Source organism: Cuculus canorus, chromosome 2 (assembly GCF_017976375.1).
Source record: "Cuculus canorus isolate bCucCan1 chromosome 2, bCucCan1.pri, whole genome shotgun sequence".
Classification (NCBI taxonomy): domain Eukaryota; kingdom Metazoa; phylum Chordata; class Aves; order Cuculiformes; family Cuculidae; genus Cuculus; species Cuculus canorus.
In genome coordinates, this window is record NC_071402.1 from 51,964,266 (window position 1) to 51,978,517 (window position 14,252).

Genomic DNA, 14,252 nt, shown 5'->3' on the forward strand with positions numbered 1-14,252 from the left:
GGTTGAAAATGCGTGAATGCCTGAAGGCGTGGTATTAACCTGCTACTCCCTGAGACTTAATTTCTTTTCATAAAGCTGAGAGAAAGTAAGCATATTTGTTTGTGTAGCAAAATAAACGATTCTTGAGACAGGAGACTGGCAATACAGTTAGATGCAGAGTATCTGCCTTCCTTCAGTATTAGGCATCTGGGTGCAACTTCTTAGATATGACAAAGTATTTTTTGCTTTTGCAGAGCAGCATCTGAATTCTTGTTAGTTTGTATGGCATTGGTTGTTAAAGTATTTACTTGGTGGAAGCTGTATGGAGTTGATGTCAAAGTTTTGGTTGACAGCTGCACTCGTGTTTCTAGACATGATGGCTTTGTGAAGATGTGGTGAAAGCTCCTGTATTTGTCCAGACTCTGAACAAAGCTACTAATGACGATATGTTCTTTGCATAAATTCTAGGGTCCCCAGCTTCTTTCCACCGGTTAAATCTTGCAAATCTTGAAAATCTGATTGAGTTAACTCATTGTTCTGGACCAGATCTCATAGATTTATGTATGCAGCTTCTGTAGAGAGCTTCTGTCATGAAATTTCCCTCTCTTCTTTTTCTCTCTTTTTCCACCAAAATTATGATAAACCTTTACTTTAAGACGCCACATAAAGACTACTGGATCTTGTGAGACATAGCAATGTTCTTAGTGTTTCTGTGAACCATCTATTCACTTCTTAATGCTTTTCATTGATATCTTTTTGTAAATATTTAGAAGTGTATCAGTTGCACTTCTGAAAGTACTGAAACTTTTAAGTAGGACAGAGCAAGCACTTTAACTTCTGCAAGGGTTACCTTCTGTAAGTAATTTCTTAAATGGAGATTGCTCTGTCAATGAAGGATGGTTGGAAAATGTTTCGGAACACTAGTGTTCATTGCTGGCTTTTGTTGGTAGGTTGGCTTTAGCAAGTGTTTGCCCAGAAGACGTGGGCTAATGAGTTATACTATGTTTCTGTAATATACAGCTCTTTACTTTGAGCTCTTTCTGTCTTTGAATGCACCTGCTTTTCTAGAGATTTTTGCACCCCCTTACTGTTGGTGCCCAAAGATGATACACATTTGTGTTCTGACAGTAATTGTAATCTGAATGAGCTTACCTAAAGATGAGTGTTACCATACTTGCTCTGCTACCATGAGTGCACAGTACCAGGTCTTCACTACCAGATCCTCCGTGGATTGTCATCATGTTAAGTCTAGCTTACCCAACACTGGACTGGTAAAGTTTATCTGGTTAGCACTCTTATGAGTTATGTACTGTTGTTCTCAATTAGTTTCATCAAGGCCTTTGTCTTCAGGTAATCTGTTTGTATTCTACCTTTTGTATTCAGTAATTTCTATGAATGGCCTTGATTTCTAGTTGTATGAGTAATTGAGAGATGATATCTCAGTATCCATAAATGCTACTCAAAGACAGTTATTGGTTTGAAAGTCTGTGATTTGAGAATAAAATCCTTATCCTTAAATGTGTTTTATACTTTCATCCATTTGTGAATCTAATAGACTTACCTCAGTTTGGAATGATAGTTCTTTTTAATGTGGCATAAAGTTAAATAGCTAATGGCTATATATATATATATATATAAAAAAAAATATATGTATATAACCATAGAATGGGTTGGGTTGGAAGGGACCTTAAAGCCCATCCGGTTCCAAACCCCCTACCATGAGAAGGGACATCTTCCACTGGACCAGGCTGCCAGAGTCCCCATCCAACCTGGCCTTCAACACTGCCAGGGAAGGGGCATCCACAGCTTCCCTGGCCAACCTGTTCCAGTATCTCACCACCCTCATCATGAAGAATTTCTTCCTAATGCCTGATCTAAATCTCCCCCTTCCAACTGAAAGCTATTCCCTGTCATCCTATCACTACATGCCCTTGTAAAAAGTCCCTTCCCAGCTTTCTTGTAGGCCTCCTTCAGGTACTGGAAGGCTGCTATAAGGTCTCCCCAGAGCTTCTCTTCTCCACCAATGTTTCAGGTGATAAATTGGCAGATAGCATGGAACATTCAGTTAATCACAGACAAAGTTACAGAAAGCTACAGAAGACAGTTTTATTTCTCCTTCACTTCCCACCTCAAGCCTATCCATATTATTGCAAGCAAGTATACACGCAAAGTTGAATATTTGGTTGTTGAACACTTTTCTGAGGCAGCTGGTAAATCTAGACATGAAATGATGTTCACCTGAGTGTTGTAGTTGGCTTAGTAGTCAGTTAGGCCTCACAGCTTGTGTTCAGATCAAAGAGCAGCAAAATTTGCTTTGGTGCTTGTGTGCCAACACGTGAAAGAGAAAGGAAACTGAGGCTTCTTTGAAGGAGTTTTAGCTACTGAGGAGCTGTTTGTGATTTATGGGCTTGTGTTTTGGTTTGGGGGTTTTTAGTTGATAAAGCCTGTGACTGAGGCAAGTATATAAATTGAACCTTCCTTCTTGACTGAGATTTAAGGACTTGAGAGATTGCAGTTCATTCGCATTTTCATGTATAATACCTGTAACTTGCTCTGCTGAAAGCTTCTTGGGCATCTGGCATTCATTTGGCTTTTTCAAACTCTTACTTCTCAGCATTGCATTAGTCTCGTGTCATGAGCAACCACTAACAAATTGAGACCTACTAGCTTTATTCATTTACCATGAAACATAGGCGGTGCTCCAGACTGAGCCTTTAATTTATAAAGAATGCATTTCTTTTGTTTGGACAGAGACAACATTTTGGCTTATGCATCATTTCATAGATATGACTGACACTCTGCTGTGGGCAGACCAGACTTGACTCTGGTAATTTTTCTTAATTATAATTTGTTGCCAATTAACAAAAACTTTTGATTATTGATTGGGGGGAGGCAGTTAAACAAACACTTAGGGAAATGCCTTTTCAAAGCTTATCTTCTGTCACACTTTTCCCTGGTTTCTGGTCTAAGCTTCCTTTGTTTTCCCCGTGCATAGTGCTCAGTCAGTCCCAGTACCCTTGATGAGGCAACAGGTGGCATGAGAGGTCAAGGACATGTGCAAGATTTCCCTGTGCTGCTTATCCTTCTCTATGCTCTTAAGTGGTTTTATTCATGTCTGGGGGGTTGTCCACAGGCCACAGCTCTGTCTGAGTAGGAGGACAGAGAGGGAAAATTCCCTGCTCTTATGGACCCCAACACGTTTGTGATTACTGGTGCTGTGGCATGGAGTACCTCCATTCAATGTGTCTCCAGTGCTGTCCTTCACCATGTCTCCTCTGATGTGTTTCCTCTGTGGCTTCTTGTTTGTCTCCTCTATTTCTTCCCCAGTATGTTTGATCAGAAGCAACCCATCTACAAGAAGGGTTGCAGGGAGGATCCAGGGAACTACAGGTCTGTCAGTCTGACCTCAGTGCCAGGGAAAGTCATGGAACAGGTGAACTTGAGTGCTGTCATGAAGCCCATGCAAGAGAACAGGGTGATCAGGCGCAGTCAACACGGGTTCACGGAAGGCAGGTCTTGCCAAACTAACCTGATCACCTTCTATGACAAAGTGACTCGACTACTGGATGAGGGAAAGGCTGTGCGTGTAGTCTTCTTGGACTTCAGTAAAGTCTTTGACACAGTTTCTCACAGCATTCTGCTTCAGAAACTGTCAGCCTCTGGCCTGTATGGGCGTACACTCTCCTGGGTTGAAAACTGATTGAATGTCCGGGCCCAGAGAGTGGTGGTATAATGGAGTTAACTCAAGCTGGATGCCAGTTACAAGTGGGGTTCCTCAGGGCTCGGTACTGGGTCCAACTCTGTTCAATGTCTTTATCAGTGACCTGGATGAAGGCATTGAGTGCACCCTCAGCAAGTTTGCAGATGACACTAAGCTGGGTGGAAGCATGGATCTGATAGAGGGTAGGGAGGCTCTGCCAAGAGATCAGAACAGGCTGGACCACTGGGCTGAGACCAATGGCATAAGGTTTAACAAGGCCGAATGCTGGGTCCTGCACTTGGGGCGTAACAACCCTATGCAGTGCTACAGACTAGGAGAAGTCTGGCTAGAAAGCTGCCTAGAGGAGAAGGACCTGGGGATATTGGTTGACAGCCGAGTGAACATGAGCCAGCAGTGTGCCCAGGTGGCCAAGAAGGCCAATGGCATCTTGGCTTGTATCAGAAACGGTGTGACCAGCAGGTCCAAGGAGGTTATTCTCCCTCTGTACTCGGCACTGGTGAGACTGCACCATGAGTACTGTGTTCAGTAATGGGCCCCTCACCACAAGAAGGATGTTGCTCTTCTCTGGACACGCTCCAGAGCCTCAACGAAGCTGGTGAAGGGGCTGGAGAACAAGTCTTATGAGAAGCGGCTGAGAGAGCTGGGGTTGTTTAGCCTGGAGAAGAGAAGGCTGAGGGAAGACTTTATTGCTCTCTACAAGTACCTAAAAGGAGGTTGTGGAGAGGAGGGAGCTGGCTTTTTCTCCCAAGTGACTGAGGACAGGACAAGGGGGAATGGCCTGAAGCTCTGCCAGGGGAGGTTCAGGCTGGACATCAAGAAAAAATTTTTCACGGAAAGGGTCATTGGGCACTGGCAGAGGCTGCCCAGGGAGGTGGTTGAGTCACTTTCCCTGGAGGTGTTTAAGGAAAGGGTGGACTATGTGCTGAGGGGCGTGGTTTGGGGAGTGTTAGGAATGGTTGGACTTGATGACCCAGTGGGTCCCTTCCAACCTAGTGATTCTATGATTCTCTGTGCCCTTATGTTTAAAATTTTGGCATACAGTGGGATTTTTTCCATCAGTTTGAGAGCTGTCTAGCACTGGCTGACTGTCTCAAGGCAGTTTGTGGCCTCCTTCCCCACTGGTCACAACTGCAACCCTCTGGTATCAAAACCTTGCAGTGTATGCTCAGTATACTTTCAAGTGTGGCTTAGCAAACATTTTAAATGTCTCTTAGTGAACATCTATGGTTCCCTAGACTGTTCAAAATTTGGTTCATTGATGTAGTTTTCTGTACATTTTAGGTGGCTTTTTTTTTTCTCCACATGTAACTGTTTGTTGTTCCAATGTTTTCAACTTTGCTTGTAGTGATCATGTGTAACCAGTAGTTACAGGAATCCCTGTCTTTTCATATGTCTAGCTCTCTTTCAGAGAACGTACAACTGTTATTATTTCTTTCTTCTACTTTGTGGATTAATTTGCAGCTTGTCTCTGCTTTTCCCAAAAAATCTTTTCTTTTGTATCCAAAAATACAAAGCTTTCTGCTTAGCTCTTTTAACACAATAACTTCCAAATGTACTTTCACTGCGAATGTGCAGAGGCATTTCTGAGTATGGCGATTCTGCTGTGCTCTTCAAGATGTTGATGACATCAAAACCTAAATCATGAATGTGCATCAGGACAATTAGCAAAAGAACAACCAACAGATTTATGAACATACTGCTAGGTTATCACGTGAATCTTCTGAGTCAAAAACTGGGTGCATCTTCATTGCTTATTTGAAAAAGGACACAATGGCAGCCTGAAAGAGGCTCAGCAGTGATACCTAAATTTTACATCAAGTCAACAAAAGACCATGATGTCTCTTAGATGTGAGAATCTTAATGAGAAATAAAACATTTGACCAAACTTTTTTTATCAGAATCAAATGAAACATCCTCAGCTGTTGAAGTAAATTACCCTGTACGCTCACTTTTTTTGAAGTTCATCTTCCTGGAGACCACATCCACGTAATCTGACAACTGCAGCCACCTCTATGCTCCCTGCCATAGTGGGAAGAGAGGGGCTGGCATAACTTAAGAGTATAGCACAGAGGGAAGAATGAAGTGAAACAAATAGGTCTTATAAGAGAAACTTTCACACTGAGATCTTTTCAAAGTTCATTGAAGTTTTCAAAGGATGAAGCCTCTTAAATTCCTGCAAGGACAAGAACAACAGATTATCTTCAGTTAGCTTTACTGAACTCGGTTCATGAACCTGCCTAGTAGCTTATCTTGAAATGGCAGCTGTTTGGAGCGAAGTGGAAAGGGCTTGCTGCCAGAAGATACAGTAATGCTGGACTCGCCCAGGAAAAGCGGTATAGCTCTGCCTGCAAGGCAGTTGCAGTTGGCTTAGTTGAGGCTCACCCATGGAATGGGGAAGAGGACCAGAAGGAGGAGGCTGCCCCTGCTTGGTTAGCAGGCTGCTGTCTTGTGTGTGCACTAACATTATTCTAACTTCTTGCTGTCTTAAACTAAATATTGCACTCTTCATGAGGTTTTTGAGAGCAGAAGAGCTTTTGGAAGGTAGAGAAAACAGGGGAAAACTGTAATTATACCTGGAGGAAAAAGATGCTTAGCTATGCTTTCAAATGTAAAACTCTCCGGTTCAGGTAGTCCATATTAACCATTAAACTCCAATACACAGTAGGATGTTAGTTTGCTCACTTTGCTGATGGATACTAACTGTGTCTTTAACATCATCATAGATAAAGAGAAGGTAGCTGAAAGTTGGAAAGCAGGCTTCTAATGAAGACTTCTAATAAACCTTAGGCAGTGCTTCAAGAATATTTTTGTGCTTCCGAGTACTAGAGATAGAAAGAAAGAGCTCTGGGAAATTTTGAGGGCAAGATGGTACAGGGAGTGCAAGAGCTTAAGGGAAGAGTCTGGCTAAAAGTGCAGAAAGCACCTGTCAGAGTTGTGACTGCAGAACTAAAGGGGTTGATGGAGGTAAATGAGACTAGAGGTGACTTTTACTTGAGTTTCAAAGACTTGGAAAAGCAGGAGAAAATACAGATACCTATTATTTATTTTTTTGAGAAAGCGATTAGTGTTGGATGCTAGCATGCTAAAATGAGGGCAGATGTATAGGCAATATAAATGTATATAGAAAAGAGGATAAAAGGTCCAAAGCTCCAGAAGCGTATTCAAAAGTTGGAGGTGGCAAAGTGTCAAAGGTTGTTTACATTCAGAAGAGTGTACTTCTGTGTTTTAATGATGAAGAATAAAAGAAACCTCTATTTTATCAAGGTATGACATAATTGAAGAGCAGATACTTCAATGTGTATGCAAATTTAAGACATATTTGATTGGTTTAATCAAAAGGCCACAATTAAATATGGCACACTCTAGATCGTGACTATTGCTGTTGCACTTGTGCAGTCTGAAGTAGAGCTGTTCAGTCTTGTTCCTCAGCCCTCAAGATGATTACCATAATACAGTTCCTCTTCCTTAAAATTGCTGTTGCTCGCTGGAAGTATTTGAAGCAGGTAAAAACCGAAACTGCTGTAGACAGTTTTAGCTAAGTTGAGGAAGCAAATGAAGTTAAGTTCTAGAATTAAATTGTTTTCTGGGTTAACACGGGAAAAATATTTAGTCCCTTCTCAGTGGTTTGTGGCAAAGTGGGTTGAAGGACCGCTTTTTTTTAAATGATCTGAATGCATTATGGAGTATTTAGTTATCATAACTGACTAACGTCCAGTTTTTTTAGGCGTTTGGCGTAACTACTGATGAAAACTTCGTTATCACCACAACGAGCAGGAAGGAAATTACAGAAGGCAACTTCAGTAAGTATCTTAGATGGCAAAGTAAATACATCTATTTCTTACTTTGATTGTAAAGACTGCTTGATGATTCTTTGACATGCAATAATTAACAGAAAGTACAAATCCTATAATAGCTTACCAGGAATTATTACCAAATTAACTTCTGCAAATAAGTTTTTACCAACTGCTAATTAGTATTATGACAGTTACTCAAGGAAATTTTTTACCTTCCATCAAAAATTCTGTAAATTACAGGGAAAAATGGCACATAAATAGCTGTTACTTAAGAAAATTTGCATTGTTAAGCTTGGAAATTTGAAAAGATTTTAAACTAAACATTGTTGCAAGGAGGCTGAATAGACAATGCCTAGGAAAATTTACTGGTTTTGGAAGCAGATGTTGATTGGTACAGTAAATACTTCAATATACTTTATATTTCGTCTTCACTGCAGGTGAACTTGTTCAAGATGGAGTTACTTTGTATTTGCTACAGTCAGTTGATCAAATGCTGCCTTCTGCAACCAAGGAGCGAATTGACTTCTTGCCCCACTATGATACACTTGTTAAAAGTGGGATGTATGAGTACTATGCCAGTGAAGGGCAAAATCCTTTGCGTAAGTACTTGCCAAAATAATTGCATGTAAATGATGCTTGTGTAAATATGTGGTTCTGAGCAATTTAAGTTTTAGTTACAGCTGGCAAAAAAATAGTCTTAACTATAAAGGGAAACTTGTTCTTTATACAAATTTTTCTTTATAAAATGACTCAATGGCCATGTAAGAATCCAGATGAGATACCTCCTCTTAATACCTCTTTAAGAAGCTGGTATAATTTAGAAGTAAAATTACTTCAGTCTTGATAATAATATTGTGGATGTCATAGAGACAGGTCAGCGTTTGTGTTAACAGTTTCTTGTCTCCTGTACCGACTTTGAACTTGGCAACCAGGTTTTTTATGACCTATCATAGAATTTTGTCTGATGTCCCACCTGTGGTTCTACAAGGCTTAACTTAATGAGAACAAGTATTCCTTTAAAAAGATGCTGGGTTAGTTTTTATCTAACTAATATATAAAATATGTAACCAACACTTCAGAATGTTTTATTGAAACAAAGAGTTTTGTTTATGGCTTTTCTGAAAATTCTGTCTGTGGCTATGGTTGCTTTTTAAGAATGGACCTGTTAGGTACAGCAGGCTCAATAGCTGCACAGAAAAAAAAAATGCAGACATTCAAGACTCAAGCATTACACCATTCTCACAGTGACTTTTCTTTTGAAACAATCTCAACAATGTCTATCCATAGCAACAGTATTTTTTAGTACCATTCTCCTTTTGCCCCCTCCCTCTTTCTGCACTTCATTTGTCCCCCATCCTGCCAAAGGCACTGTTCTGGTTCAGATTTGGGGACACTGTGGTCAAAGTGCACTAGTAGTTTGGTCAGTGATATGTATATCTCTGTGCACAGGAATTGATGTATTTGACCTCTTGAAGCATTCTGTCTAGATCTCTGCTTTGTTCCTACCAGCAGCCAGTGGCAGATGCCTGAGAAACTCTAGGAGAACAGAAAGGCCATGCAGAGATGCAACAAAATTGGTTCACGGACTTTTGAGTTCCTGTCCGTGGACTGCCCTTCTCTATTAATTTATGTGGTTCTGAAAGTGAATGGACGTTTTAGTATTCACAATATTTTGTGGTATTGAGCACCCAGCTTAATTGCACGTGATGTGAAATGCCATGTCTTTTTGTATATGTTGAACTAGTTAGCAGGTTCTTTTACCTTTTGATCCTACTTCGTATGCTGGAAGACATCTTAAAGAATTACTGGTAGATGGGCTGACTTAGTGTATCACAGTTTAAACTAACAGACTTGGCGGTTGTGTTGCAAAGCCATACCTGGTGTGGTCGCAAGCACCAGGGTAGATGAGCACACCTACTGGAGCAGTGAGGAAGGACCCCAACCGTGCAAAAAAGATTCCACCAAAAAGGTGAGACAGTCAGCAATTCAGCTGAAGTGTCTCTATACCAATGCATACAGCATGGATAACAAAAAGAAGGAACTAGAAACCACTGTCCAGATGGAAAGCAGGTCTTATTACTGAAACTTGGTGGGGTAACTCACATGATCGCAGCATTGCGATTGGTGATTATAAACTGTTCAGGAGGGACAGGCTAGGAAGGGGAGGTGGGAGGGTTGTCTTCTATATAAAAAAATGGATTGACTGCACAAAGTTGTCCTTGAAAAACAGAGGGGTACAAGTCAAGAGCCTATGAGTGAAAATTGGAGCCAGGCCAACAAAGGAATCCTCGTGGTGTGTGTTTGCTACAGCCTGTCTGATCAAGAGGAGGAGGTCGATGAAGCATTCTTGTTTCAAATACAGGAAGCATCAGACTTGCAGGCCTTGATCTTGCTTGGGGACTTCAGTCACCTTGACATCTCCTGGAAAAGTGATACAGCAAGCTGCAAGCAGTCTAGAAGCCTCTTGGAGTGCATTGAGGATAACTTCCTTTCCTAGGTGAAAGAAGGCCTAACCAGAAAAGATGCATTAGCGAACTTGTTGCTTGCCAACACAGAGGAACTTGTTGGAAAGGTCAAGATTGGTAGTATCCTGGGCTGTAGTGATCACACCCTGGTGGAATTTATGATCTCGAGGAACAAAGGCTAGGTGAAAAACGTGTAGTAAGGCCTCTAAAACTTAGGAAAGCAAACTTTCAGTTGTTTAAGGGACTGTTGGATGGGACACCCTGAGAAACTGCCCTTGTGGATAAAGGAGCAGAAGAGAGGCATCTATTTAAAGGTTTTTTCTCCTAGAGCACAAGAACTATTGATTCCCATATGAAAGAAATCAGGCAAGATACTAGCATGGCTGAGTAAGAACCTCCTGGTCAAACTGAAACACAAGAGGGAAATGCATGTGCAGTGGAAGCAGGAGCGTGCATCCTGGGAATAATATAGGGATATTGTCTGGGAATGTAGGATGGAAAGGGATGGGATCAGTAAAGCTAAGGCACAGCTGGAGCTAAATCTGGCAAGGGATGTGAAGAGGAATAAGGGCTTCTATGGATACCTTAGAAAAGGAAGACCAGTGGAATTGGAGGATCTAGTGACAACTACCGTGGAGAAAACCAAAGTACTAAACTTTTTTGCTCAGTTTTCACTTGCAGTTGTCCTTCCCAAATCTCTCCAAACCCTAACTGTCAAGGTTGGGAATGAGAGAAAGAAGTCCCACTCATCGTAGGAGAAGATCAAGCTCAAGACCATCCAAGGAGCCTGAATGTACAACTCCATTTGATCTGATGAGATGCATTTCCAGAGTCTAATGGGAACTGGAGGATGTAGTCACTAAGCCACTCTCCATCATATTTGAAAAGTCATGGCAGTCAGGCAAAGTCTTCAGGGCTGGAAAAAGGGAAACATCACACCCATTTTAAAAAGGAGGACTCTGAGAACTATGGACCACTCAGTCTCACCTCAGTGCTTAGTAAAGTCATGCAACAGACCCTCCTGGAAGCATGCAGGTGACAGGGAAGTGATTTGAGACAGACAAAATCGCTTCACCAAGGACCAATCATGCCTGACTAAATGGTGTTCCTCAGGGGTCCGTTTCAGAGCAGTACTAATTGATGTCATTATTAAGTGTACTCTCAGAAAGTTTGTGGATGATGTCAAGCTGAGTGGTGCAGTGGTTAGACACGTGAGGGAAGGGATGCCATCCAGAGAAACCTTCATAGGCTTGAGAAGTGGGCTAATATGAATGTTATGATGTTCAATAAGGCCAAATGCAACGTCCTGCACCTGGGTCACAGCAGTCCCCAATATCAATACAGTCTGGAGGATGAGTAGATTAAAAGCAGCCCTGTCTTCCATCAGTATATGAGCTTGGTGAGGAGTCTTGCTCTTCAGTTCTGGCCTTCTGCCAAACTTATTGAGTGTCTGCATGTTGGAACGAGCTACTCTTGTTCTTTGAGGAAGTAGGCCTTGTAGATAACCAGCTGTTGTGAGCCATCTAGGGCAACCATTAAATGTGTTCCCCAAGGGCAAGAACATAATAACACAGGAACAAAGTACCAAAAGTGTGCAAAGTAAAAGAGAGAGCCACAAAGGTATAGGTCAATAAGGATTGCTAGATAATTGGGGTGAGTTGTGTCTGTCAAACCTACATTTTCCTTTTCTTTGTATGTTGAGCTTTTTTATTTCTTCCCTCTACTCTTCATGGTAGTAAGATTGTTCATTACATAGCAGAGCGCTGTTAACAGTGGAGCTGTTCATTTAGAGAATATAAATGTATGAAGCTGGCAGGAATCATACCTCATGATTGTATTTGTGCTATGGTGTTATATCTTCAAGCTGAACAGTAGTACTTCTTTCTGAAAGTAAAATCATGCCCCTAGCTCCTGTGTAGTGTTTCAGTAAATACACTGGCTTACTGGAAGGTAGGTTATGGGTACTGAAGTCATGCTGAAGTAGCTGGTTAGCAGCATGTTATCTTAGGCTACTCTGATCTCTGTCTGCTTGACTTTTTTACTTATTTTGTCTGTCTGGTTTTTTTTTTTCTTGGAAATGTTTCATATTATTTCTTCTACTGTCATCTTGGGTTCAGGGGACTGAAGTTATTTGTTGTTAAAAGCTGTGTTTTTTGGTATTGGATGGAGACTACAAGAGAAATAAGTACAAAAGCAGTAGAATGACATACTTTGTTGTGACTTTATCAGTGTCACTGATGATGCTGAACTGGATAGTGAGGTGTACACCTGTCATGGGTTAACCCCAGCCAGCGACTAAGCACCACACAGCTGCTTGTTAACTCTCTGCTGCTGCAGTTGGGGAGAGAATCAGAAGAGTAAAAGTGATAAAACTAATGGGCTGAGATAAAGACAGTTCAATAATTTAAGCAAAAGCCATGCACGCAAGCAAAGCAAAACAAGGAATTCATTCACTGCTTCCCATCTGCAGGAAGATGTTCAGCCATCTCTGGGAAAGCCGGACTCCATCGCGTGTGACATTTACTTGGGAAGACAAAATGTCATGACTCTAAACATCCCCCCTCCTTGTTTCTTCTTCCCTCAGCTTTATATGCTGAGCATGATATCATGTGGTATGGAATATCCCTTTGGTCAGATGGGGTCAGCAGTCTCAGCCATGTCACCCCTCAAGTTCTCATGCACCCTGAGCCTACTTAGTGGTGGGATAGTGTAGGAAGCAGAAAAGGTCTTGAGTCTGTATGAGCACTACTCAGCAATAACAAAAATATCTCTGTTATCAACTCTGTTTCCCTAGCACAAATCCAAACATAACCCCTTACCAGCTACTGTGAAGAAAATTAGCCCTACGCCAGCCAAAACTGGCACATTACATCAAAAGGGAGAGCTGTCTTACAGAGACACCTGGAACAATATGAAGTTTAACAAAGACAGGTGCAAAGTCTTGGACCTGGAATGACAAAACCAAAGGGCCCAAGACAGGCTCAGATCTGTGTGGCTGGGAAGCAGCCTGGCTGACTTGGAGGTGCTGGTGGACAACAAGCTGAACATGACTCAGCAGAGCACCACTGCAGCAACACAGGGAAATCAAATCCTGGGCTGCACTCCCAGAGGTGTTACTAACAGAGGTGGAGATGTGATCATCCCATTCAGCACTGGTGCTATGTCTAGTTATCATCAACACAATTCAAAAGAATATGATATTATAATATATACTGAGGACTGTAACTCTTCTGCATTGGAGAAATTCCACGGTATATGCCTAGCAATCCAACTCTCATTCTGTTCTCATAGTTATAGACAGCATTGTAATCAAATGGTTTGGCAGAAGGAACTGTTACATCTCATAAGACCTTTATGAAATCATTCAATACTGCACTTCCTATAAATGTTCACATAATTTTCTCTTGGTCACTTTAGAGTCACCTGTCCTGTCTGCCCCTCCCTGCAGGTGCAATCCTTTCCCTCCCCTTTCACACACGGCATTTCAGCAGCTAAAGAGCGGCCGTGGTTTCTACAGGAGTTAAGTAAAAGCAGTGGTCTTTCAGCGTGCTAGTGCCTTGTATTATCACTTCTAGAGAGAAACACTGTCTTGAAGTGTTACGTTTCAGAAAATGAAGTTACTTAGATGAGACTTAATTGAAGTCAGAAAACTGATTGTACTTTACCTCAAACTAGAATGTGTTATACAGAGATTCTGTATCAAGGTCAAAATCTGTCATCCATCTGTAAAAATATTGCATTTTATAATGTGGGTTGAATGTGATGTGTAGCAGCATCTATGACAATATTTCTGGAACATAAATATGTCTGAAATGGGAAGGAATTATATCCACAGGAGAGGAAAAGACTTTGATCATATCTGTCAATGTCTGTGGGCCTAGATGTCAAAGTTTCTTGACAACTTACTGTAGTTTAAAAACATTTTGAAGTTTTGTTTGCGTCTATCTGGCAGTACCATCAATGTTCATTTGCTATTTTCTGTGCCAGTGTACTGTTGCCCCGAAGCCTGCAACATATTTATTCATGGTTCAGAAAAGTGATTTAGATAGGAGATTTCAGTGTTGTCTTTTTGAAGCCTGATTGCTTTATTACTAAAAAAACCCCAAACTTCTCTTATGTTATTGCTAAAGCAGTTTGGTAGGGTGCTCTAAATCATCCTGTAAACGAGAGTGAACAAGCTTTGGGAGTTTGTAAGAAAATTTTCATACACATTTTAAGTCAATTCTTGATCTTTTCTGTACTCTGCCTGGGAAAAGGATTCCTGCTCTGAATGTACTGCATATGTTCATATTT

The 14,252-nt window shown here is 41.3% G+C and overlaps 1 protein-coding gene across 2 annotated transcripts in view; it reads left to right on the forward strand.

Annotated features, from left to right (window-relative positions):
• Positions 1–14,252, forward strand: part of SMCHD1 (structural maintenance of chromosomes flexible hinge domain containing 1) — an 85,912-nt gene that overhangs the window by 8,017 nt on the left and 63,643 nt on the right. For both annotated transcript variants that reach the window (XM_054059492.1, XM_054059493.1), the window contains exons 2-3: positions 7,425–7,500; positions 7,932–8,093. In XM_054059492.1, coding sequence (XP_053915467.1) covers positions 7,425–7,500; positions 7,932–8,093 — 238 coding nt within the window. The remainder of the gene's footprint in view (positions 1–7,424; positions 7,501–7,931; positions 8,094–14,252) is intronic.